At 31.7% G+C, this 25,837-nt stretch overlaps 1 protein-coding gene across 4 annotated transcripts in view; it reads left to right on the top strand.

Moving 5' to 3' along the window:
• The window catches only part of RICTOR (RPTOR independent companion of MTOR complex 2), a 122,633-nt gene that overhangs the window by 67,017 nt on the left and 29,779 nt on the right, over window positions 1-25,837 (top strand). For 3 of the 4 annotated variants that reach the window (XM_031964336.1, XM_031964324.1, XM_031964333.1), the window contains exons 8-22: window positions 3,239-3,408; window positions 5,357-5,424; window positions 7,116-7,183; window positions 8,710-8,792; window positions 11,243-11,330; window positions 14,425-14,515; window positions 14,627-14,693; window positions 15,853-15,933; window positions 17,955-18,055; window positions 19,018-19,183; window positions 19,479-19,580; window positions 19,741-19,787; window positions 23,147-23,282; window positions 24,855-25,054; window positions 25,294-25,420. In XM_031964336.1, coding sequence (XP_031820196.1) covers window positions 3,239-3,408; window positions 5,357-5,424; window positions 7,116-7,183; window positions 8,710-8,792; window positions 11,243-11,330; window positions 14,425-14,515; window positions 14,627-14,693; window positions 15,853-15,933; window positions 17,955-18,055; window positions 19,018-19,183; window positions 19,479-19,580; window positions 19,741-19,787; window positions 23,147-23,282; window positions 24,855-25,054; window positions 25,294-25,420 — 1,595 coding nt within the window. Of the gene's footprint in view, window positions 1-2,720; window positions 2,809-3,238; window positions 3,409-5,356; window positions 5,425-7,115; window positions 7,184-8,709; window positions 8,793-11,242; window positions 11,331-14,424; window positions 14,516-14,626; window positions 14,694-15,852; window positions 15,934-17,954; window positions 18,056-19,017; window positions 19,184-19,478; window positions 19,581-19,740; window positions 19,788-23,146; window positions 23,283-24,854; window positions 25,055-25,293; window positions 25,421-25,837 lie in introns of those variants that run through there. The other variant, XM_023496123.2, reaches the window with a different exon arrangement.

The raw sequence follows: 25,837 nt of genomic DNA, 5'->3' as shown, positions 1-25,837 counted from the left end.
TTTAAAAAATAAATTCTTTAGTCATTGCACTAATAATATATAAAAAGTAATGGTAAGAGGCTGTGATTGATGAAATAGAATAGTTATTCATCAGTAGATCAGGTACTTTTCCTGAAGTAAGATATTGATAAATATATCCAAGCTCATATTTAATTTCAATATTAAATAAATTCTATTGACTTGCAATATGATGATGAACACTCAGTTGGCTAAGTTAAAAGAGAAAACTAATAATATTTAATATACCCATAAATTGATAAAAATAGGAAACAGAGAAGTAAGATTAAAGGAATGGGGGAAAATAATTACTAGTTCTTTGCATTGTCTTATGAAGGGTGACTATAAAGTAATGAAGATGGCTTATGATATTATTAGTGGAAGCAAAAAAAAGGAATTATCACGACAAGGACTTTTGTTTGATCTTGAACTAGTAACATTTCAAAAATCCATTGATCTTGAGCTGCTTGGTTGTGAAGAACATAGAACGAGTGCTAATTATATGAAGCAAAGAATAAATGTAAAATTTTGTATGGTATTAAAAATTTTGTAAGACATTTGATACTTAAAAAAAAACCTGAAATAAAATAAGATCAAGATCAAGAGTTCTTGACTTACCCAGAATATTCAAAGAAGGTAGTGAAGATAATAATAATAATGCCTGACTTGGTCATCAGTTAACCCACAGAATTAAATGAAAATGTTAAAAAATACCAAGAAAAGCCTGATTGATACTGAGGATTAAACTGTGAGAATTATGGCTGAAGAGTTAAAATTCAGTGAAGAAAAAGATTCACACATCAGGAAACAAGGAAAATTTCTGTGAAGATTGTGCCATTCAGTTTGGAAGACAACAGGCACTGCAAGAGTGGACTCACTTTATTCTTTTAAGGAAAGTTAAATAAAATAACATTTTAAAATTAATAACTGCTGATCATATGTCTTTTTGGTATGACCCAGAAACAAAGCATCAAAATCTACTGTGAAAATAACCAATTTTCCTGGGATCCAAGCTTGTCAGCATATCATAGCCATGAATGAAAATTTTGATTTTTTTTTTGCATTGCTGTGTATTGCTTCCCTTGTATAACCTTGCTATATGTTATAAGTGTGTCCTATTATGCTAAATTACAGGATCATACATATATGAAAATATTGATTTTGCTCATTTTGACAAATGAATTTATATGTTCTTAGGCTTATATCTAAAACCATTTGCTCAATTTGTTATTTATAGTTCTTTCAATGACAAGTGAGCTCCTATAAACCTTAGCTCCACTTTTTTGAATAACAAATCACTTGTAACTCTTAGTATTTCAAGAGGTAAGGGAATGATATGCCACTTTTTCTAATCAGTGTCAGGAGAGTTTGGTGACCAATTCATAGAAACAACTTTCAGACATAAAGTTCAAAATATTAACTCTTTTATCCAATAGAAATTGTTTGCTCTTGATCATTTTTTAAAAAGGTAATGGCATCTCAAGCAGAAGACCAGAGTATCTAGGTATTAGTTCTGATTACTGTTACTAAATCATCTAAATCACCTGGGTCAAATGATAACCTCTCAATCTGGATTTCCTCATTTATTAAAAAATGTAGACTATACTATCTTGCCTTCATCATAAGAATTCTTATAAAGATAGAATGAGATGATCTGTGTGAAATCCCATTGAAAGCTGTATAAGAAGATATAAATTCTAAGTGGTATTATTTCATATTTATTTACATGGTAATCCTTCTGAAGGATGTCTAAGGAGGTTGTGAGGTACAGTAGAGAGAAAATTGATTTTGGAGTCAGATGACTTAAATTCAAACCTTTCTGAGTTTAAATAGAAGATTAGACTGCTTCACTGGTCCCTTTGAACTCTAGATCTCTGATCTTACAATTTTTGTCAGTTGAATCTTTTATAGAACTCGTACAGGTCTGATTTAATGCTTATTTTGTACATTAGTCTCTTTTTTTCTGTTGAAATTCATATTGATGATTAAGCATTGCTGGGACTTGGTCACTTACATAAGTTATTAGAACTAGAGGCAACTAAGTTTCCTCCTTTTTTGAGGAAATTTTCCAGAACTATGTATTCTAATACCATGCTTTTCCAGATTAAATTGAAATTAAAACAGGATAAATTTTTCTTTTTCCTTCTTCCCTTCTGCCCTTATGAACTTTTCACAACTAGAATTAAGTGGCTAAAATATTTTATTTTATCTGTTTTTTCTAAAAGTTTGCTGCCTTCTGTGCAAGTATAAATGTGTCTAAGGTATATTTAATTGTCATCTTAATCTGAATACTTTTTACTCCCTTTAGTCACAAATGTGGAAATTCACAGAAAAATGGAAGGGCTAATGTAATATAACCTAGAACAAATATTACTATATTTTGGAAAATTCTTGAGACATATTATAAAGCATTGTTCATGATGACAGCATCAGTTATTGAAAGTTTCATGTAGAGAAACATTGAAACTTTTCACAAATTCTTTGCAGTGTATAAGGGGTGAATTGTGGCACAGTGTTTGGCCTCTTCACCATGACTATATTCTGATTTACAGCAAATTTTCTGTGAAAAAAGATTTTGACCCCCAAATAGTATTACTCAGCTTAATCCACCCACCTTATTTACCAGACATGGCTCCAAGTGACTCTTGGCTGTTTCCAAAAATCAAATCCACCCCAAAAGGATGAAAATTTGTCACCATTGAAAATATTCAAAAGAATGTGATGAAGGCTCTGAAGGCAATTCCAAAAGAGGAGTTAAAAATGCTTTGAGCAGTGGCCTGCAGCATTGGAATAAATGTATAGCCTTCCAAGGTAATGACTTTGAAGGGGACAAACCTCTTTGATTTGTAACAAACCTCTGGTATGTTAAATCACTAGCATTACTTTATAGTCACACCTCATATGTAATGATTTATTAAATCTTAGATCATGTATTGAAGGAAAATAATTTCCATTTTTGTCTAAAATGTCTCTTTTGTTGTCTCACATAAATATTAATATTATTATTGAATATTCAAATTGTAATTTACAAGTTTCAAATAATCTTTATAAATTTATGTGCAATCCACTTTAGTATCACCGAGCAGCAAAAAGGTCTTTGTTTTTAAATCACCCATCTTGTTACATACTCTGTGTAATTATAATTGCTTTTTTTATTAATTACATCCTTTGAGAGTTTGTTTTTTTTTCTAGTACAATTTATTTTTTATTTTACTTAAAAGTTTTATTTCTTTTCCTTTAGCTCTTCAGAATCCGGAGGTGGTAGCTCTCCGAGGTGGACTAAGTACCATCCTAAAAAATGTGATTGATTGCCAATTAAGTCGAATAAATGAGGCCCTTATTACTACAGTTTTGCACCTTTTAAATCATCCAAAGACCCGACAGTATGTTCGAGCAGATGTAGAATTAGAGGTACACTTTTTTCCTTTTTTTCAATTTTATACATTGATGTTATTAATTTGAAATTTTTCAGAACACAATATCTTTGTCACACTCACTAATATTTATTGTATAATTAAACCCTGTTCATTTTGTTTTCTTAGGGATTTATATTATTTGTGTTGATCTGAAGGTTAACACGATTCTTTCAATGAAAAAAGGACTAAATAATCCCATTTATAAATTTATTAAGGCAGATTAAGAAGTCCTCCTCTATGAAATCCTTTGTTAGCAGCTAAAGCTGTAAATTTTTTATTAGTGGTATTTATGTTTTTCATTAATTTAGTGAGGCTTTCTCCCAGTTCATCTGAAACAGTGAGGTCAATTATGTGGAGTATTTACTCCAAGTCCTGAGTTCAAGTAGATAAAGTTAAAGCAAAGGTGAAACAAAATAGACTTTTGTATATACATATTTTTTATCATTTACTATATTTTAGATTCTTTACTTTAAATTAGAGACACAATCAAAGAGTGACTTAGTGATTAGTAGAGGATGGTTAAAGTGATAAATAACAACAGTGTTGATAAATTTTCAAATAATCAGTGGTGATCCTTAGCCCTAATGAAGGATCTTATATATGAGAATATTGTTGGATTAATCTGATATCCTGATTATATTAAATTTATTAATTCATTATGACTATTGGATATCTTTGGATATTTTGATTTTTATGAAACTGATGTTATTAGCTTTTTATCATGAATTAATAGGATTACAAAATCATAGATTTAGATCTACAAAGAACTTGGTCTGTTGCTAGCCCAAGTTTTCCACATGCAGGAAGTAGCAGAACCAGTATTTAAACCCAAGACCCTTTGATTCCCCACTCGTATCTGCTGAATCACAGCCATTCTCCTTAAAAATAAATTCTGCATTCATTGTTTAAAAGAATCCTCTGGGTATAAACTAAAATCTGTGATGTTTTACAAGTGAAATTTAAAAAAAAAATCTTATTTGGAACAAGATTTTAATTTTGAAATTGGAGAGATAGTAAACTGTTTAATTATTTTTGCACATAGTCAGGCCACAGGTTATCAGTGTGTTAAAGTTTACAGTAAATTTTTTACCTTTGGTTAGATTTGCTTATATTTTGGGAGGAAAGTGGAAGGTTCTTATGAGATCGTGTGAATCTGAAGTAGAGAAGAATAGTAATGAAGAAAGAAGTAATAAATTCATCCCCTTCCAAAGGGAGGAAAATATGGAAATAAAAATGAGTATATATGAGTTCTATTTCTTATCACTGCTGAAACCAGAATAATTTACCCTAACACATAAATGAGTCTCACTATTTACAAAAATTCACTTCTTTCCTTACATATTAACAGTGTACTAAGTGGAAAGAGTGTTCTTATCTGAATGAAAAGATTTGGGTTCAAAACTTGGCCCTGTTATTTTTATTTACCTATATGATCTTTTATCGAGTCATTTGACTCGACCTCAGTTTTCTCATTTACAAAGTAATAATCTTAGATTTCATGACTCTGAATGTTCCTTCTATATCAATAGTTTTGTGATCCTAAAACTTCAGTAATACTGACTCATTGTTTTATTCAAAACATTTGGTCTCCTTTTGGTCAAAGGTGTGTTTTTAATCTTGGTAGACACAAACTTGATTAGCATATACATTCATTTTATCTGGACTTCTGTCTGTTCAACCTGTCTTGAATGTTGCTACCTATACTTTTTGTGTTCCCACTTAAATAAAAAAGTCCTGTTTTAAAATTAAAAAAAATAAATAAATAAACTAAACTTTCCCCCAGGATTATTCTTTGTTTAGCAGTGGTTTTAATTTATTAATATTACCCTAGTTTAAATATTTAAACAAATTCTCTTGGAATATAATTGAAGAAGTGAAAGTGAATGTAGCTTATTGGTTATAAATATAACATGACCATAACAAATACTCTTCTTCATTTTTAGAGAATCTTAGCACCATATACAGATTTTCACTATAGGCATAATCCAGACACAGCAGAAGGACAGCTCAAGTAAGTGCCAGATGTCTCACAGCATGTTTTTTTATTTTATTTTTAAATTTTCAAAATTCATATTGTCAGGAGTCTCTTGGATTCTCCTGAAATTTAAAAGGGATATAATGGACTGTGTACCCTTTTTTTAACTAATTTTTTTTTTAATAGAAATGTAACATGAACTTATTCTTGATAAGACATTCAAATATTAGATCTCTAATTGAGGGCATTAAAACTTCAGGAATTATAAATTAAGATTTAAGATTTTAAGTTTCTTTTTTTTATTAATGAATATGGGGTAAAATGGGAATAACTTTACAGTATTTGATTTGTACAATTTATTTTAAAAAATAAAGGATTGAGAGTAAAAGAAAAACTAGGGTTGGGAAAGCAAATGAAAATTGCTTTTACAGAGTAAATACTTGTTTCAAGTCAGGAAGACTTAGGTTCAAATACCTCCCTTAATTAGCAGACATTTATTATGTACTTACCTATGCTAGGAACTGTTTAGACCCTGCAAATCCAAAGACAAAAGTGAAACAGTTCCTGTCCTTTAAAAAGCTTATTTTCCATCAAGGGGGATGGCATGTACATATGGAACAATGTACAAAAGCAGTACAAAGCATGTGTGAGGTCACCTTATGGGAAAGGTATAGGGGACCAGGAAAGGCCTCCTATAAATGTGACAGTCACTCAGTGACATATGTGACTTCAGCAAGCCCCTTAACCTTTCAGTGCTCTGGGAACTCTTTAAAGATGAGAGTGTGTTAATTTTCTCAAAATGAGTTTCTTTTCGACATACATGTGATAGCAATACAAAAGTGAAAAAATCACCATTATAAGGGCACTTAAGTATTACTGGAGGGATGCAATATGTTCACAGATACATGCAGTATATATCTACCCTGTTACTGGGTGAAAATTCACTGACAGCCTGGGAATAAGCTTTTTTTGGAGCAGGCAGTGAGTTGAGCTTGGAATGGAGATCTCAGGTTCAAGTAGTAAAAGTGAGCTAAACAAACATAGCACTATGAGGATGGATTAGAGTAGAGATAGACTATACCGAAATGCTTATTAGGAAGCTATGAATTCTGGATGGTGGGTGATGAGGGTTGAGGAACAGGATGGTTGTGGAAGGAGAGAAAAAGTGATGGATTTAGGAGATGTTAAAAAAGTAGAATCAGTAAAACTTGGCAACTTATTAGATATGAGGGGCAAAAGGAAAGAAAGAGTTGAAGATGATCCCTAAGTAGGGAATCTGGGTGACCAGAAAACGGGTGATACTCTCAACAGAAATAGAGAAACAAGAGAAAAAGGTAAGTTTATATAGGTTGAGTTTGTGATGTATGTGAAATATCTAGGAAGTTAGTGTTATGGAAATGAGTTTCAAAAGAGATATTCTACAGACATTTAGATTTTGGCATCAGGTGATAGTTTGCATACAGATGATCACTGAATCAATAAGAAGTCATAAGATCACCTTGATAAAAAGAAGGGAGAGCCCAGAACAGAGTCATGAGTACTCTACATAAAGGGAGTACTGTATGGAAGATAAATGTACAGAGGAGACTGATAGAATCACAAGTCTGGGTACTTCCCTTCCCCCCCCCCTAAAAAATGTATATATACATTTCTATATGTCATACTCAAGAGCTTTAAACTTTACCATTTTCACCACTTTGATTCCTAAATACTCTGTTTCTTAATAGAGAAGACCGAGAAGCACGGTTCCTAGCTAGTAAAATGGGAATAGTAGCAACATTCCGATCATGGGCAGGTAAGTTCCTTCTTTCTCCCCTCAAGAATTATGACTTAAAAATTCCTTTCAAATTTCAGAATCTTCTTGTTACATATAACTCCTTCTTTTCCTTCCCCATTTAAAGACAAGTGCTGAGCTTAATTTTCTCATTCAGATTCCAGATAGCATTAATATTTAGTATTTTGGGTCTATTAAAAGGAGACTGGTGGCATTTAGGACAAGAATGGAAGTGAATGAATGGGGGGGAAGATCTTCGAATCATATTTCAATGATAGGAGATACTTAAACAATGTATATATGTATGACAAACAGCCAATCCCCAGTATATAAATGGTCAAAAGAAATGAACAAACTTCTCAATAAAGGAAATGCAAAGTATTCACAAATCAAAACAATCCCTAAGGTTTCTCTTCACATGCAAAAATGACAACTATATTGGAAAGGTTGTAGAAATTTAGGCAAAATAATAATACATTATTGGTGGAGCTGTGAAATGGTATAACCATTTTGGAAAGTAGTTTGGAACATAATAAATAAAAAACAAACAAATAAATAAAGTTATTAAAATGTCCATGCCCTTTGAACCAAAGAGTCCATTAATATATATATACCCCAAAGAAGCCATTGATAAGAAAAAAAAAAATCTCCAGACATTCAAAATATTTATAGCAGCAAATTTTGTCAGTTAAGAATTGGAAACAAAATAGATGCCCTTCAATTAGTGAATGGCTAAGCAAATTGTGGCAGTAAACAAAGTAATAGAATATTACTGTGCTGTAAGAAATTTGATATGTGATGAATACCGTAAAGCATGGAAAGATCTATTTAAATAGGTGCAAAGTGAAGTCAATAGAAATGGAAATGAAAAGAACAATGAGACCAAAAAATCAAAAGTAAATGTAAGAAAAGTATTAAGATCAAGTGGGACTTTAATAAAGAAATAGGAGAACTCCCTGAACTCTACCCTTTGGGAGGTGGAAAGTCCACAGATCTTAGATATTGCACATTTTCAGACTTTTTCAATGTACTGATCAATTGTGCTTACCTTTTTTTTGGGGGGGAGGGGCTCTTCTTACAAATAATCTATGTCATATGACGACTGTCTGAGATACGTAAGGGTCTTTTAAGACTATATAGGGTACTCTGGTGATAGAAGAAACTGAAAATATCAAAAACCTATTTTATAAAGTTAAAAATTTAATTGGGAATTGCTCAACAAAAATAAATGTACACTTAAAAAAAAAGGAGAGAAGCTTTCTGTTCTCTTTGGGATTTTTATTCCCTCAGAAAATCATTTAATAGTAGCCATAATGATTAAGTATTTAAAATAACATATATATAATTTGAGTTTGAAAACAATAAAAAAATTAAAATAATTTTATAACCTTATCAATACAGAAGTTATTTGTAATCAGTGAAAAATGTTAATCTTTATACCACTATGATATTTAAATTTTAAAATTTTGACTACAGCCAAATTTTTACAGGTCTTACTTGTTCATTGAAGTATTTGATTGCAGTAAGTATTAATGTTTTTCTTACAGGTATAATTAGTTTATGTAAGCCTGGCAACTCTGGGATCCAGTCTCTAATTGGGGTACTTTGTATACCAAATATGGAAATACGGGTAGGTAAAATACTTTGAGTGGTTGTTTTTTCTTGACATTTTAGCCACACCTCTCTTCTTGACAAGGATCGAGGATAGTACCGTAAATTTATGAAGGATTTTTAGAAGTCATCTAATATAACTGCCTCTTTCAGACAGGGAAACAAGAGCTCTTTTCTGAGCTCCTGCTAAAGGCCAACCTGGTATTAAAAGACAAGAATTAGGATACAAACTCAAGTCTTCTGATTCTAAATCAAATACGTGGTTCCTTGCTGCCCCCTTCAGTCAAAATAGAGACTTTGAAAATAAGAAAGATAGTATTTCTTAACACATTTTAGTGTAGTAGAAAACAGAAGGATGGAAATCAGGATAGCTGCTTTCCAGTTTTAGGCTGTATTTACTAGTTACATGACCCTGAGAAAGCAAATGATCATGATAGACCTACTTTCCTCATCTTTAAAACGATGGGGTAGAACTTGATCATTGCTTAGGTCCTTCCCACTGCTAAGATTCTATGGTTTTGTGTTTATACATTTTGTACTTCTATATATATATATATATATATATATAGTTAGTATTTTGTAATATGCATCAACACTTTTGTTGCTATTATTTTTTTCAGTCATGTCCATCTCGTTATGACCCATTTTGGGTTTTCTTGGCAAAGATACAGGAGTGGTTTGTCATATCCTTCTCTAGTTCAGTTTTACAGATAAGAAAAAAATTGGGGCAAATAGGGTTAAATAACTTGCTCAGGGTCACACCTAGAGTCTAAGGCCTGATTTGAACTCAGGTCTTCTTGATTACAAGTCTGGCACTTTATTCACTGTGCCATCCAGTTTTATTTGCTTGCTTTTTCCTTTAAAGAAAAATGTCCTATTGTAAAGTGCCATTCTCAAAAATACTATTAGTGTTTATGATTTTTTTTTAAATTAAGATTAATAAAAATATACTGAATTACAAGGCACACTCAAATCACAGGACACACTTAGAAACATAATGAGAGGCATTAGGGACCACTCAGTTAATGTTTTTGCCACTGATTCATTCCAGCTCTGTAAGAAGATGGACAATTACTTTGCCTGTCAGAACCCTCAGATAGATTTCTAAAATGGTAAGAAATCTTTAGAGCAAGGAAAAGACAAGTCTAGACCTGTTGTGCCCTTCCCCCTCTCAATTTTTTTATTTACAAATTTTGTAAATATTTTAGATATGTTTTCCTTCTTATTCTTTTGATTGAAGCAAGAAAGAGCAAAAAGCATGTTGGGTTGGAGATGAATAGAAGTAGAAATAGTAACTGTACAAAGAACAAAAAAACTGAGACAAAAGAAGATAGGCAAATAGAAAGGAAGAGTGAGTTCAAGAGAGTATAGCATGATAGAAAGAGAGGTAACCTTGGATTTAAGGAAGGCTTAAATTCTATATCTGACACAGTAGTTTTTTCATCATTTTCATCATCAGATTATTCTCAGTGCCCAACCAATTCTCTAAGACTGGATCTTGTACTGAAGGCTTTGGTCTACATTAGAAGAGGAAGAAGCTTCTCAATGGGATCACCTCACACAGATGAAATGAAATCTCTAGTTTTATTTTAAAGAAAGAAAAAGATTGTGAACAAAAGATTGATCACTGAAAGTACATTGTGTTTTCAGTATTCTTTTGGAGACTAGCCTTCTCTTTACTTTGTGCTTTAGTAAGTTTTAGTGGAAAAAAATCAAGATTTAGAGGAACTCTACTGGTAATGGTCCTGCATTCTTTATTGCTATAGATTATAACATTATATATATTGACTGATAGATTGGTTAGGCTCCATTGAGATCAAGATGTCTGATAGTTTTGGTCAGGTAGGAAATTTCATTTGTTTTATTTCCTTGACACTCATTTTCAAAGTCTCTCATTCTTACTAATTTGTCTGTAATCATCCTACAGGAAAAAAGGCAGCCTCACCTATAATGTACCAAAGCTGTATTATGTCCTCTTGCTTACAAAATCAGCTCACTACTATATAGCTTATTACTAAATCCTTCTTTGATTCTTTCCAAGCTTCATAACTATAGGAGAGAATAATCAGGCTTTCATTGTAGCTATTATGCTGTACTCCAGTTTTTCTATTATCCCCTCTCCCCTTGGTTTCCCTGTGTCTGCTTTTCCTCTCAAATAAAAACTATATATAGGCCCAATGGTTTTTATAATTTCCTTTTAGCAAGAATATACCAGAGATTTAAAAATCAATAAAGGTACACATTTCTTGTTAAATGAAGGTTTTACACATAGTATTGGAGAGAGGGCATTAGACTTGAAATCAGATGTCTTGGGTCCCAGGTTTTATGCTTTCTAACTGGGCATAGGAATTTAACTCTTCTAAGCCTCATTTTCCTCTTCTGGAAAATAGTTCTACCATCTACATCACGAGACTATTGGAATGAAATGAAAAGCTACATAAATGTGACATTGTCTTTTAATACTTACAGCGGGGTCTGCTTGAAGTTCTTTATGATATATTTCGTCTGCCTCTACCTGTTGTGACTGAAGAGTTCATTGAAGCACTGCTCAGTGTAGGTAGGTATTGAGAACAAGATGCATTCATTGATTGACTCATCTTTTTCCTGCTAGAAACTGTCATTTTATGTTATCAATTCCACATCATAGGGTGCAATGCCTCCCTGATCTGGAAAGTACACCTAAAATTTTTTGACTCTCACTTAATACCAGGGAAAAAAATCTGAATTATTGTGGTATTAAAAATATTATTTTAAAAAGATATGTTGATATTACACAATATTATATATACATTTTATGCATTTCTAAGTTTCTCAACTTTCTGTGTTGTCTACTGAACTTTGCGTGTCATCTGCAGCTTCTGTAAAACTCCCATTTAATTTCTTATGTTGCCACATGACATATCAAAACTATATCTTTAAAAAAATTATTAAGTTTTAAATGCTGGTACATGATAAAGCAAAATCAAGATGGGAAAAAATATAGAGATAACTATAGTTTAAATTCTTTTTCTTTTTGAAAATATTAATCTTCCTAACAAAAAACATCATAATATGTTCTATTATTTTCATTACATATCTCATTATATTACATATCTCAGATAAGCAGATAAATTCTATTCTAAAAATTTTTACTTAAATATCTAAATGTTTTATATGAAGTCTTTCAAAATTTGTACATGACAAAAATTGCAGTTGCTTTGTGGTATTATCATTATTAATTTTAAATTATAATTGCTTCGGATATAGTTAGGGTTCCCTTCAAAATTCCCTAGGAGCCAGAAAAACTTAAGATCTCTTAATTATTGATTTCCAGAACCCAGATTAACCCCATGTGTATGAGGATGACTATTTCCCACACAGGTGGGAGGGGACATAATGATGTCCGATTTATTCCTTTTTATAGTTAGGAAGAGAAAGAATGATCAGATTGAAATGAAAAACTGTAATTCATTTTAAAACTTTTAATTACTTTTGTTTTTCTAGAAATCCAGAAATAATGTCTAAATATTTCACTGTAGAGAGAAAACTTTTTAATAGCACCATCAATCAGTACCTGAGATTAAGGAATTTTAATTTTCTCTGTATATTTTCTTAACACACTTGTTTTAATTGACTTTTGAAATGAAAAAAGATAAAGAAAGGAAAAATCAAGTCTTACCACTTCTATTTTATAAATCAAAATAGGGAAAGATGTGGCTGGAAAAAATTCATATGAAAAATTACCAAGAAATAATTTTGAAATATATCCCAAAATGTATTAAATTGTGCATATTCTTTGATCCTTTGATACTAGATCTATATTCCAAAGAGATCAAAGAAAGTAGAGAAAGAGCCATGTGTATAAAACTATTTGTAGCAGCTTTTTTTGTGAAGGCAACAACAGTTGGACAGTGAAAGCATTTTCAATTGGGGAATGGCTAAAAAACTTATTATAAGTTAATATGATGAAATACTATTATGCTGAATTGATAAAGGGTTTGATTTCAGGAAAACAAAGAATACTTAGATAAACTGATGCAAAATTAAAGTGAGCAGAACCAGGAGATGTAAAGATAATCAACTTTAAAGGACTTAGTAACTAATCAGTTCACTGACCAGTCACAATTCTAAAGGACTTGTGAAAACTACTTTCTCTAGACGGAGCAATTGAAGTCAGTGCAGATTGAAACATTTATTTCTTCATTTTTTTCTTGTTTTATTTGGAATGGGGAGTGAGGTGAGGAGATGTCTGAAGAGCAAAACTGTACATATATAAGTTGATTTTTTGTTAATCCATTCTTTCCAATGAGTAGAGGTTAGGGAGAAGAGGCGAAAATTTGGAATTGAAAATAAAATTTTAAAAAATAGCTCAGATTTTTTTTTTAAATGAACACACACACACACACACACACACACACACGACTTAGGTAACTACAGGCCATCTGGCTTTTAGGTTAAATTCATTTAGTGTTGGAATACTTTGTAATAGTATTTCTAGAGAGTACAGTGTTGGAATGTTGTTTTCAGTTCTGAATACTATCTTTATTGTGAATTTGACAAACCATAGTGTGCCCAGCTTTCTCTATGTATTCTCTGGAGAGAAAAACTTGAAACAATGTTATTTGTGTGTTGTTATATCCTATCATATTGAAAAAACTGAATATTTAGCTTTGAGGGAATTTAGAATGAAACAAGTTATCTTTTGAGTGCCTGATTCTGTGCTAAGTACTAAAGAAGAAGATAGCTTTTGCTCTCAGTGGGCTCACAGTCTGATAATAGGAAGACAATATGTAAACAACTAGGTACAAACAAGCTATCTGCAGACTAAAGGAGAAATAGTTGACAGTGGGAATGCATTAAGGTATCAGGAAAAGCTTTCTGGATAAGGTGGTATTTAGTTTATACTTGCAGGAAGCTGGAAAAGCAAGGAGGCATAAGTGAGAAGATTAAACATTTTAAATAGGAAGAGATACTTTATTTCATTTTATTTAACTTGAAAAGGCAAAACAGGGTCTTAGCTACAAATTACAGAGAAAGAGAGAGGAGAGAGAGAAGAGAGAGAGAGGAGAGAGAAAGAGAGGGAGAGGGAGAGGGAGAGAGAGAGAGAGAGAGATTGAAGTTTAATATAAAGAAGAGCTTCCTAACAATTAACAACATCCCCAAAGGTATGACCTGCTTTGTGAGGTAGAATTCTAAGCAATTAAGATATTCAGACAGTTACTTAATAACTCTTAGATGAATTCTATAAAGGAATTTTGTCCTGAAGTTGGATTTAAAATTGATATTATCTAAGGTACTTTCTAATTATAAAATCCTGATTAAAGGAGGCAGTGGAGAAACATAAGAGATCTAAGTTCAGAGTTTTCAAACTGTATTATTAAACTCTAAATAATCAATATTTATCTAAACATATCCATTATAAATACTTTTTTATTTAAGTATTCATCAAATGTCTGTTTTTAACAAGTGATATAAATACATATATATATATATATATATATATTTTTTTTTTTTAGCTTTTCTCTGACTCTATTTTTTCTGATAATCTTCCAGATTTCTTTTGAATATAATAGAATATTACCAAAAGTGAGGATGAGTTTTGTGGTAGTCGTTTTTTTTTAAGCTGTGGTTGGTATATTTCTTTATTCTTAATTAATTTTCATTGTTTTTAGATCCAAGTAGATTCCAAGATTGTTGGAGACTTTCAGATGGCTTTGTAGCAGCTGAAGCTAAAACTATTCTCCCCCATCGAGCCAGATCCAGGTAGAATTTAGTGACAGGAGATTGTTATGTTTTTATTAGAATTAGTGTTTTTCCCTAAAACAATAACAATGAAAATCCATTAAAAATTTTTTTGTGTTAATTTGTTTCTAGACCAGACCTCATGGATAATTATTTGGCACTGGTACTTTCTGCTTTCATTACTAATGGACTTTTAGAGGTAAGTAAAACTATTACAAATTATATTTCAGGATTCATCTTTTTTTTTAGATGATTTCTTCAAAACAGCAAAATTTACTTGATGTATAAAAATGAGAGTCAATATTAGAACACTGGATTAGGAGTGAAAAGACTCATTTTCATTTTCTAGATAGTAAGAATTAAATAATTCTTTCTTAGTTTAACTCATAAAATTGTTATAAGGAAGTATCAAATGGGCTAAAAGAACTCTATAAATTACATAAAAATTAATTCAATTGAAAACATATTCATTAAATACTTATTTTGTGTACAACACTGTGCTAGATATGATATACAATTCTACCTTCAAAGAACTTATCGTGTTGGTAGGGATCTGCAAAACACAAATAACTACAATACAGAATTTTCCTTAATAACATCCTAAGGAATTGCAAACAAATTACCTTGTGAAGTCCGAGAAGGTGAGAAATCATCATAGACTGTGGGAGATCAAGATAAGTTTTGTGAAGGAGTGTCATTTGAGATGAACTGTAAAAGAATGTAAAAATTGTAAAAGGGTACAGAGGAACTGAGAAGGAGGATATTTTAGATGAAAGAATACAAAAGATGCAACGTGTAGGACCTCTTATGAAATTTTTTGATTTGGTAATTGACATATGTATAAGAAAATAATGAGAAAGCAACCTAATGATAACAAATAGTGAGAGTCTTTAATTCTAGGAAAAGAGTTTGAAATTTAAAATGAGTAATAATATAGTCATATTTACACAGAAGGATTCTATAGTCTGATAGCTTTTTTTAGACTGAAGTAACAAAGGAGATTAAAGGCTTAAAGTCCTACAGTCAGTTTTCCTATGACTTGTAATACTGTGTTTCATTTTAAAGCTCATGTTTTTATTAGAAAATTTAGTTTTTTTTTTTTAAGGTAAGTTAAATTTTAGTTCCTTAATTTTTAAATAAAAATAATTGCTTTATTCAATAAGTTTGCCTTAAAAAAAATTTCCCTGGGTTTATTTACACTGATGAAATGTGCTGCTCATGACTTACTGAAGACCAGTAAGAATATGAGAGAAGGATTTCTCAAGAGTGACTAAAAAGACCAATTAAGATTATGTACCATCAAATTATATTAGGTAAAATTAGCCTGAGATATTACAGCATTTTTTTTTTCCCTAAAGGGTTTGGTTGAAGTAATAACAAGCAGTGATGACCATGTCTCAATTAGAGCTACAATCCTGTTAGGAGAACTTTTACATATGGTGAGTTTAGTGTCTTATGAATTCAGTATATTATTTAATTACGTTCATGACTTTATTAATAACTGTATTTAGAATGAATTTTCCTTATAATTATTGGAGGGAGGGACATCTCTTGATACTTTATATGTCACTGTGTAGTGACCTACTACATATGCTTAACTGAAGTCTTTCTTATTTCTTCTTTTATCGTGGAAGTATCCCTGGGTTCTCAAACATAATGCCAGCAGAGCATAAATTCTGGCAGAGCCTATCAAGCTGGAAACCCCCCCCCCCCCCCCCCTTGCAAGAGTGGAATCAGGGACAGACTTAGATTTGTTTGCCTTCAGAAGACTTCATTACATAAATTCAGAGAGGGTCATCATTGACTGGAAAGGTGTTGGATTTTTCAGCCTTAACAGTTCTTAAAAACATTCTTCGACATCAGTTACATGTTGCATTGGTGACTTGCACCAATAATTCACAAATTATTATGGTCCATACTTTTTAGATTAACAAACATTTGGATGTTAGTCTTATACTCATTGTATAGATTGATATTCCCTAGCCATTCAATATCATAGCCATTCAAATCTTTACTTTTCTCCTAACTTCCCATTCCCAAAGCTAAGAAATCACATGTAGCAGTTACCTAGTTAAAATGTAGCAGAAAACTCTTGTGGTCAGACTACTACTGTGTGTAAAGAAATTCATACAAAATTATCTTGTTTTACTTAGAAATATATGTATATTTTATGTTTGGGAAAATTTTTGTTTTGCCTTTCTTGCTGTGTTAGCAACATCTATAACTGGGGGACTGTTTTATGTAAGCTCTATTTCTCCCATGAAGACTGATTCTCTCTACTATTGATGTCTGTTATTAGAGTTTAAATTTAGTTTAACAGACTGACATTTAAAGTCAATAGTAGTTCAACATATACTATGTAAGTTCTCTGTTGAGTGTTCAGGATACAAAAGTGATAAACTAATAGAACTTGCTCAAATTAACTAAGATAATAGGGGAGGGAAAGGGTAAAAATGAATAAGATTAGTATACCTGGAAGGGATAAGTAAAAGCAAAAAAAGGCATACTTTATGGGTGAAGATAAAATAGGCCAAGAGTCTTTTTGTAATATATTGGCAAGTAAAATATGAGTAATTGCAAATTAATGAACAACTAAAGAATAACTCATTTTGACTTCCTTTATCCCCTGTAATTATTGATTAGATATTTTTGCTACTTCACTAAGGAGTTGTAGGCTTTGAAGTCTGACTTTGATTTGAAATCTGACCTAGGACTTCCTATAGTAAGAATACACCCTTAAACTTTTATTATTTTGTCTTATTTCCCCAGTGGGTATTTCCAAAAGACAAGCCAAATCAAATTCTCATTAAATGTATATTTAGATTTCTATTCAAACTTTAAGAATTGTTTAAAATTTTTATTTAGAGAGTATGATTTAGAATAAGTTAGGGCCAATGATATCAGACTCATACGTACTCAGGTAAGAAGTTTTTAAAGAAGATAAAAAATTTGAATTCAATTGAATGTCACTTTTAAAACTACATTAAATTAGACCTATGAATATTGAGCTATACACGACTTATTTGATGTAATATAGGTATAAATATATTTATTTTTCATATGCATATTTGTATATACACATATCCTCCACTGAAATCCTACTCAAGATATCTCATCTTGGCATGGAAATAACCTTGGATTCTTAAGCACAACTTTGGCAGGTCTTCCCAAGCAGGAAAGGTTTCAGATACAGGTGCTTCTTGCCTGATTATGTCTATTGTCTGAAAACTAGCTTCGATGGTTTTGTAGAAGCTCTTCTTTAAACGCCTGGCTGCGAGGTAATTTTATTTTTCAGCCACATTAGATGATAAAATATTATTTTAAGGTATAGAAGCGTTGCAATCTGCATTAGTAGAGGGAATTACCCCAACACTGATAAAGTTACAGATCATTTAAGAATTGAAATCAGCATTTCAGAATTTAGGAATTTATGGTATATTCATGTGGTATTTGTTTTTAGGCAAATACAATCCTTCCTCATTCACATAGCCATCATTTGCACTGTTTACCAACGCTAATGAATATGGCAGCATCCTTTGACATACCTAAGGAAAAAAGACTGTAAGTATTAGCTGTACAAGACCTTCAAAGATATTTAGCACATGTAAATTTCATTATAATTATTTTAAGTTCACAAATACAGTATTTATGACAATTTTTAGTGCGTATAAGAAAAAAGCCTTGACAAAATACAAAAACAGTATTTCTCTTGTAGATTATATAATTGATATGACAGTAAAATCACATCAGGATTCTTTATTATTCTTTTGCTATGAGTTGTTTAGGGGGCATTCTTGAAAAAAAAAGAATTTATTTTCAACAATCATAATTTTTAAAAAATAAGTAATAGTGGAGAATTTGATTTTTTTTAAGTATATCATTTTAAACATTGTAAACATGAAATCAAAATTGTATTATAGATACACACAGCTCTGTAAATTTTCAGTATCTAAATAGGCATAGAAAGTTTGCAAAACTGAGAAAAAATTAAAAAGAAAGTTGCACTATCACTACAGTTATAATGCTTAAAACTTGGATCAGGAGGAGAGAAAGAGTTAAGGTTAAAAGGGGGGAAAGTGGGCTTTTTCTTGGTTTGGTATAGATTCACCATAGGGAATTAAGAGTCATTTCAATTTAGCTTCATTTATCCTCTCCTCATCCATATTTTAAAAATTTTAAATGACTGTGCTCTGGCAATCAGTATTGCACTTTTATGTCTCCTTTCTTGTTTAGTTTCACATCTATCACCTCTTACTCTTCCAAGAGTATTTTACATTTTTAGGACTGAAAGTGTTAGCCAGATTGCTAATAAATTTTGTAGCCCAATTGCATTACTTTTTTTGGAAAAATCTATAGAGTTAATATTAGTGACTTTTGAATAGAAATCCAAAGTAAAATGTGGCCCCATCACTATTTCTTGAATTAGAATTCTATAAGCTGTAGTCTGATTTACCATAGTAACAACTTAAACTAAATTTATGCTTTGTCATAGTAATAACTACAGATTTTTTTTTCTTTACTAGACGAGCCAGTGCTGCTCTGAACTGCTTAAAACGCTTTCATGAGATGAAGAAACGAGGGCCTAAGCCTTATAGTCTTCATTTAGATCATATTGTTCAGAAAGCGATGGCATCACACCAAAAAAGGGATCAATACCTCCGAGTTCAGAAAGATATTTTTGTTTTGAAGGTATTTATGTGAAGCCTAAATTTAAGTGATTTTGACTTGTGATATTTCTTGATTCAAATGACATATGTAATTTTATTTTTAAAATATTTTCATTTGCATAATTGTCATTTTCTTAATGTTATTTTCAACTTTAATAGTTTTAGATGCCACTTTGATATCTATTATTGATTTATATTCTTAAATGATAAACTTTTTTTGGTGGGGAGGATGCATTGCAAATTTGGTTTTTAATTTTGTGTGTATCTAATTTACTGCAAAATAATTTTTCTTGCCATTTTTTAAAATAATGGTTCAGGATACAGAGGAAGCTCTCATGACTAATCTTAGAGACAGCCAAGTTCTTCATCATAAAGAGAATCTTGAATGGAATTGGAATCTCATAGGCACCATTCTTAAGGTAGGACAAGTACTTTATGATTTGATGAAATGGGTTTAAGTACATATTTCTTATTGCTTCACATCCTATTTTTGATTGTTGGTTTTTAATGCCTCCATAAATATTTAGGAATTGCTGGTTTGAAAGACAGTTTCTACATAATCGATTATCTTTTTTCTAGTGGCCAAATATAAATCTAAGAAACTATAAGGATGAACAGTTACACAGGTATGTAAGAATTACATAAATTCACTACTTAGGAAATATTACCATATAGTTGTTAAAATTAGTCATTGAATGTCATATACAACTTATATATATATTTTTTAATATTAGGAAATGTGTAGGTCTGTGTGGCCATGGGTAAGTCAATGTCTGAATGCTCCAGGCAACTCTCTAAAATTAATTTACAGACAAATCTCTTTTTTGTAGTATCATTATGTAGAAGTTCTCCACACTGATGAAAATAATATTTTAATTGGAATAGATAAATTCATTAATTTGGACATAGTGGGTTGGGGTTTTTTGTGTGTTTTTAAGTTCATAAATAGGCTGTGATGTATATGCTTCATGTAAACTTTTTTAAAATTCAGGAAATTTCTTATCTTTTGAAAATATATGATTTTTATTTCAGTTTTGCTGCAGATTAATCAGTTTAATAATTCACTAATTCTGAATTTCTCATGCTCACAGAGTAGTGTAGACTGGCATGACACAATGATAACAGGCACTCAGTGTCTATTATTAATTTTTATAATGATTTGCTAGATTATTTTCAGCCTGATTTCCTCTATTCTATCAAAGCTGGTGATGGTTTTTAACCTGCCCCAGGAATTTCATTTTATTCTCCCCTTAAGTGTTTTGTAGGCAATCCTTAACCACCTAGTCCTTTGCTCTATCCTTCTTCCCTGCCCCTAAGCCCAAGGGCCAATCTCCTTATTTCCTAAAGAACAAGCCTGGTAATTGTGGGAAGTCTTAGATTTTCAGGACAGAGGTTAGGAGCCCCTCATCTAAATCATTCCATTGACAGAACATAAAATTTTTCTCATGAGAAATGCTAAAATTCAGTTAATTTAAGTCATTTTGGTATAGGGAAAATTTGATATTTGTAAGGTTTTCTTTCATAGAAAAACTTTTTTTTTAATAATTTAGATTTTCTACCCTGTTTTAGTGATGATTGATATATATGAGACATCCATGTCATTTACATTTTTGGTTAATTATAATAAAAATAATATGAGTTAACATTTCTTTAAAATTTGCAAAGCTTTTTATTTATTCTCTAGAAGCTAGGTGCTGGTATTATTTTCTTTCTACAAGTGAGAGTTTGAGAGAGAGGTATAGTGGCTTTGACAGGGTAACACGAATAGGAAGTGTCAGAGGGAGCATTTGTTCTTGATTCTCCCTGACTCCTAGCTTTATTTATCCATTACTTCACTTAACAAACACTCCCTATGGTTCTGATGATAGTTAAATCTGAGAAATATGTGTAATAACATTGTACTGACAAAACAATGATTTAAAAAAAATTTGTATATACACAAAACATGCACATACATGTACTTCAATTCAGAATCCTGTCCTATAAACTAAGACATTGATCTCTCTTCTGTAAAAAAAAAGTGACATTTGATGACAAGCTGACAACAAGATGTAGCATTAACAAAATATTTTAAGCATCTGTAATTTTTTGTGTAGGGAATTCTCAGTATTGAAATTCTTATCAGTGAGTGTCACAACCTCTATAATTTAGGTAAGCTCTAAGAAATTGCTTAAGATTAAGTGATTTTCCCAGGGTCACACAGATGATGAGTTTCAGAGATGAGTTGCGAACTCAGGTCTTAATGACTCTTTAAGTCAAGCATTATGACCTTTGTGCTTATCTTTGATAAAATAAATTATAGTAATCATCAAATTGAATTATTTCAAATTCACTTCTTTTGTTTTGTTTTGTGTTTTGCTAATTTGTTAATCATGGAAACTAAGAAATCAGAATTTTGAAACTTGCTTAGTGTTACACATGACATGATTTTATAGAATCATAGGAAAAACATCTTTTATACTAGATAGGAATATTGACATCTAAGACCCCCAGTAATTGCTCCCTCATCTATCTAGCCTCATCCACTGTTTTATAACGCCTGTTTTTTTTTTTTTTTTTTTCCCCCTAGCCAAGTCCTTTTCAACTTTGTAGTTTCTTTCATGTATTTTGTCATAAAATTCTTAGGTTACAGTACTACTGGTTAGAGCAGGGTGGGAGCCTTTATGGTGCCAAGGATCATTTAGGTATTTATGATTATTCACAGGCCATAAAAAAAATTGTCAACTTAAAGACTTCAAGCAGTAGGAGGTTGTTGCGCCTGCAGTTGCCTTGCCAGGGTCAAGACCAAATGATTTTACAGGTCTTCTACAACCTAGACATACTCCAATTCTGATTTAGCCTGAACTATACTACTTAACGTTTTTATCAATAACCCGAATAAGTAAATAGATGTTGCATCCATCAAATTGCAGCTGGACCAAAAAAGCGCATAGGAATAATTGATATTGGTCAACAGTAAGGATTTTAAAAGATATTGACAGACTTTAGAATATTGAGCTGATATTTATCTGATGAATTAGGGATAAATCTCTTTACACTTGGGTTCAGAAAATCATTTTCACAAATACAAAATGAGAAAGACTTGCCTAATTTAGAAATGACGATCATAAGGGCAAAAGGTATATAGAGGTAGGGAGGTGGTGTACTGTGAACACAGTTTTATTTGGCAGTTCACAAAATGAATTCAGTTTTACATTGCCCTAGTTGAAGGTGCTATAAATTAGAAAAGATGTTGGTATATACTTATGAGCTAAAAGTTGTCCATGGTAGGGTAATCAAGAAGGTCCTGAAACTTTATAAAGTATATTTGAAAGAACTGAGTGTCTTTATTTAGTTTAAAAAAAGATTTCAAGGAACAGGTGATGACTATCCTTAAGTATTTAAAGGGATTGTTTTATGAAAGAGTGTCTTAATTTATTCTAGTCTGGATGGCAAAACTAGTACTGGTTAGAAATTTTAGGAAGACTTTTTAGGCTTGATGTAAGGAAAAAATTCCCAATAATACATAATAATAGCTCTATATCCAAGAGTAGAATTATTTCTTTGCTAAATTTTCCCTCTTTTTCAGGTCTTCATGTAAAGGTTAGTGATTGGCCACTGAAGTGTCTGATTTTGTAAATTACTTTTTAGGAATTATACCAAAGGTATCTTAGTAAAGTAGAAATATTGATCCAGTGTATTCCCTTCTCAAGATTTTATTCATAGTGGTCCATTTTTAGTTCATGGGCCATACAAAATAGGAGACAGGCCAGATTTGGCCCTCATGGCTATAATTGGGAATCCCTGTTCTTCACCCTCTACAGTGAAAGGAAAGGAAAGGAGTAAGCTAAGAGAACTCAATGATTTTTCCCAGTAAGTAGTGTAAAAATAGGATTTGGTCTCATATCTTCTATCAACATGGCCTTTTTATGCACTACAAATTATTTTAGATTTAGAATGATTATTCTATTGTGAGAAAATTCTAACTTTCTAATCTTAATCTTAGGTTTGTACGACGATTACTCTATTTTTACAAGCCCAGCAGCAAACTATATGCCAATTTGGATCTGGATTTTGCCAAGGCCAAGCAACTCACAGTTGTGGGTTGCCAGTTTACAGAATTTCTTCTTGAGTCTGAAGAGGTGAGAAATATTTTTCTTATCAATATTCATCAAATCAAATGATTATGCTTTGCAAGAATAAGGAAAACATTGGTTTTAATATAGTTATTCAGAATCAAGTTTAGGGAATATTAGAAAAATATAAACTATAAAAATTTCTGTTTTCTGTATAAACCAAAATCTGATGATTCCTACAAGATTTTGTACAGTGGCTGGATTCTGTGGCTATAGCATTCAATTTGCCAACTTTTAACTTGCTTTGAAATCTGGAGCCTGTTTGTGAAGAATTTTCTGGTACTTCCCCTACATGAAATATCTTCCATCACTTTGTCCTTTATTAATTTTCATTCCTGCTTGTCTTCTCATATCACCAGAAGCCAGGGAAACAATCTAAAGGCAGGAGTAGAGAAAGTTTTATAACTATGCATATTGACAGAGGTAATGTAGATTCCCCCATTAACTCTCATTGAAAAGATAATACCTATTGGATTCACCTCTGGCACTCTGATTTCTTCTTCTTTTCAGTAATACGGCATTACTATAAAATCATTTTTTTATGTAGTAAATAATCTTTTCATTCTTGATTAGAAATGGAAATGACTTTTGTTCTTCTCCCCATTTAAATATTAACTCCTTATGGTCAGGGATTGTTTTTAGTTTTAGAGTGTTTAACCTAAGCATGAATCTTTCCAGTAAGGTGAATGCCTTCCTGAGAAGGTAGCTTCTTAGTGTTCTAGTCTTCTTGCACTGACCATTGATCCCTCTCAGCACTCTCTGTAGTTCCTTGTAGGTCCATCTTCACCAGTTATCTAATCCTTTCCTCTTCTCCCCTCAGCTTCTAGCTACACATACCCTGGGAGTCCTCCATCCAGAGACTGAACCTCTAGGATTATCATCATTCCCACAAGAACTCAATCCTCCATGATAAACATACCTACCCTATGCCCGTAATTCTAAACAGCTTGCCCATCCTCACTCCATTCTCTGTCCCTTAATACCTGGCTTTTTTTATTCCCTTTTCCTTTAACTAAGTAACCCACCCCACCCCATCCCACCCCATGTACTCTTCTAAAGTTTCCTACCCCTTCCACTGTGCTTTCTTCAGTGTCTGCTTCATGAGAACAAACTTGCTTTTATCTTAAATCTTTTCTTTTCTCATTCTTTCTATCTTCTTACACTGAGACTGGGCCACTTATTCCAACACAGGTTATACTTTCAGCTTCTCTTTCTCCCCAAAACTGATTCATTTATAGCACTGAGAGAGTTGGAAGAGTCATTGCTTTCCCACTTAGGCTTCTAGGCTCTCATTTGAGGTTCATTCTATCCATATTTATCATGCAGACATGGTTCTGGTAGCTGTTATCTACTTATTTCTTCAAACCCTGGCTTGTACATAGTTTTGCTTTTTTTCCCAGGTCATAATAGGGGGACTTCAGTGTACATTTTGATACTTTCTCAAGGACCCTTGTCTTCTACTTTCTAGGACCTCCTCTACCCCACCTCATACCCTTGATCTTATCATCTACATTAGTATCAAAGAGCCTTATTTAACTTACTAAAATTTTCCCTTTTCATTATTTCTCTTTTCTTTAGGATGGGCAAGGATACTTAGAAGAACTAGTAAAAGATATTGTTCAGTGGCTTAGTTCCTCATCTGGAATGAAACCTGAACGAAGCCTTCAGAATAATGGTTTACTGAGTACCCTTAGTCAACACTACTTTTTATTTATTGGAACACTTTCCTGTCATCCTCATGGAGTTAAAATGCTAGAAAAATGCAGTGTATTTCAGTGGTAAGTATCCTACAGTTTATTTTTTCTTATAATCAAACTTGGTTTTTATTCTAAGTTTAAAAAAAAACTTTTGCTTTTGTGTTTGGTTAAAATGTATATCTGGTCACTTAAACATTTAAAAAATACAAAAATTAAATAGAAATAATGATTCTTTGATATTTCAGTTTCCTGTTGTGCATTATTCTTTTTCATATACAAAATCGATGCTAACATCTTTATTTTTCTTACTTTCTCCCTAGTCTTCTTAATCTTTGTTCCTTGAAAAACCAAGATCACTTATTGAAACTGACAGTTTCAAGTTTGGACTATAGCAGAGATGGATTGGCCAGAGTTATCCTTTCCAAAATCCTAACTGCAGCTACTGATGTGAGTGTAACATAGCAAAGAAACATACATTTTATGACCAGCCTAAAACAATAAATTTGAAATAATTTGGAAATACTGGTTAGTAGTTATGGTCACCTTAGTAACTTGTACATTCCTTTTTCGTACTTCTAACACATCTGAACCAATATCTGCACTATAGTTCCTAATATGTAATGAATACTTCAGTTCCTGTTTTCTTCTCTTTTCAATAGCTACCCTCTATGTCTAGAATGTACTCATTCCTCTCTTCTGTCTTTTAAAAATTCTAACTTATTTTTAGAGTTCAGCTCAAGTGCTTCCTTTTACAAGAAGTTTCTTTTCCTGATTCAACTCTTAATGCCCTCCCTCCTCAAATTATTTTGTATTTGTGTGTGTTTACACACATTTTGTCATTGAATAAAATCTTAAGTTCTCTAA

Source organism: Sarcophilus harrisii, chromosome 1 (genome assembly GCF_902635505.1).
Source record: "Sarcophilus harrisii chromosome 1, mSarHar1.11, whole genome shotgun sequence".
NCBI lineage: Eukaryota > Metazoa > Chordata > Mammalia > Dasyuromorphia > Dasyuridae > Sarcophilus > Sarcophilus harrisii.
Note: the sequence above shows the minus strand (reverse complement) of the source record. Positions and strands in the feature narration are given on the sequence as shown.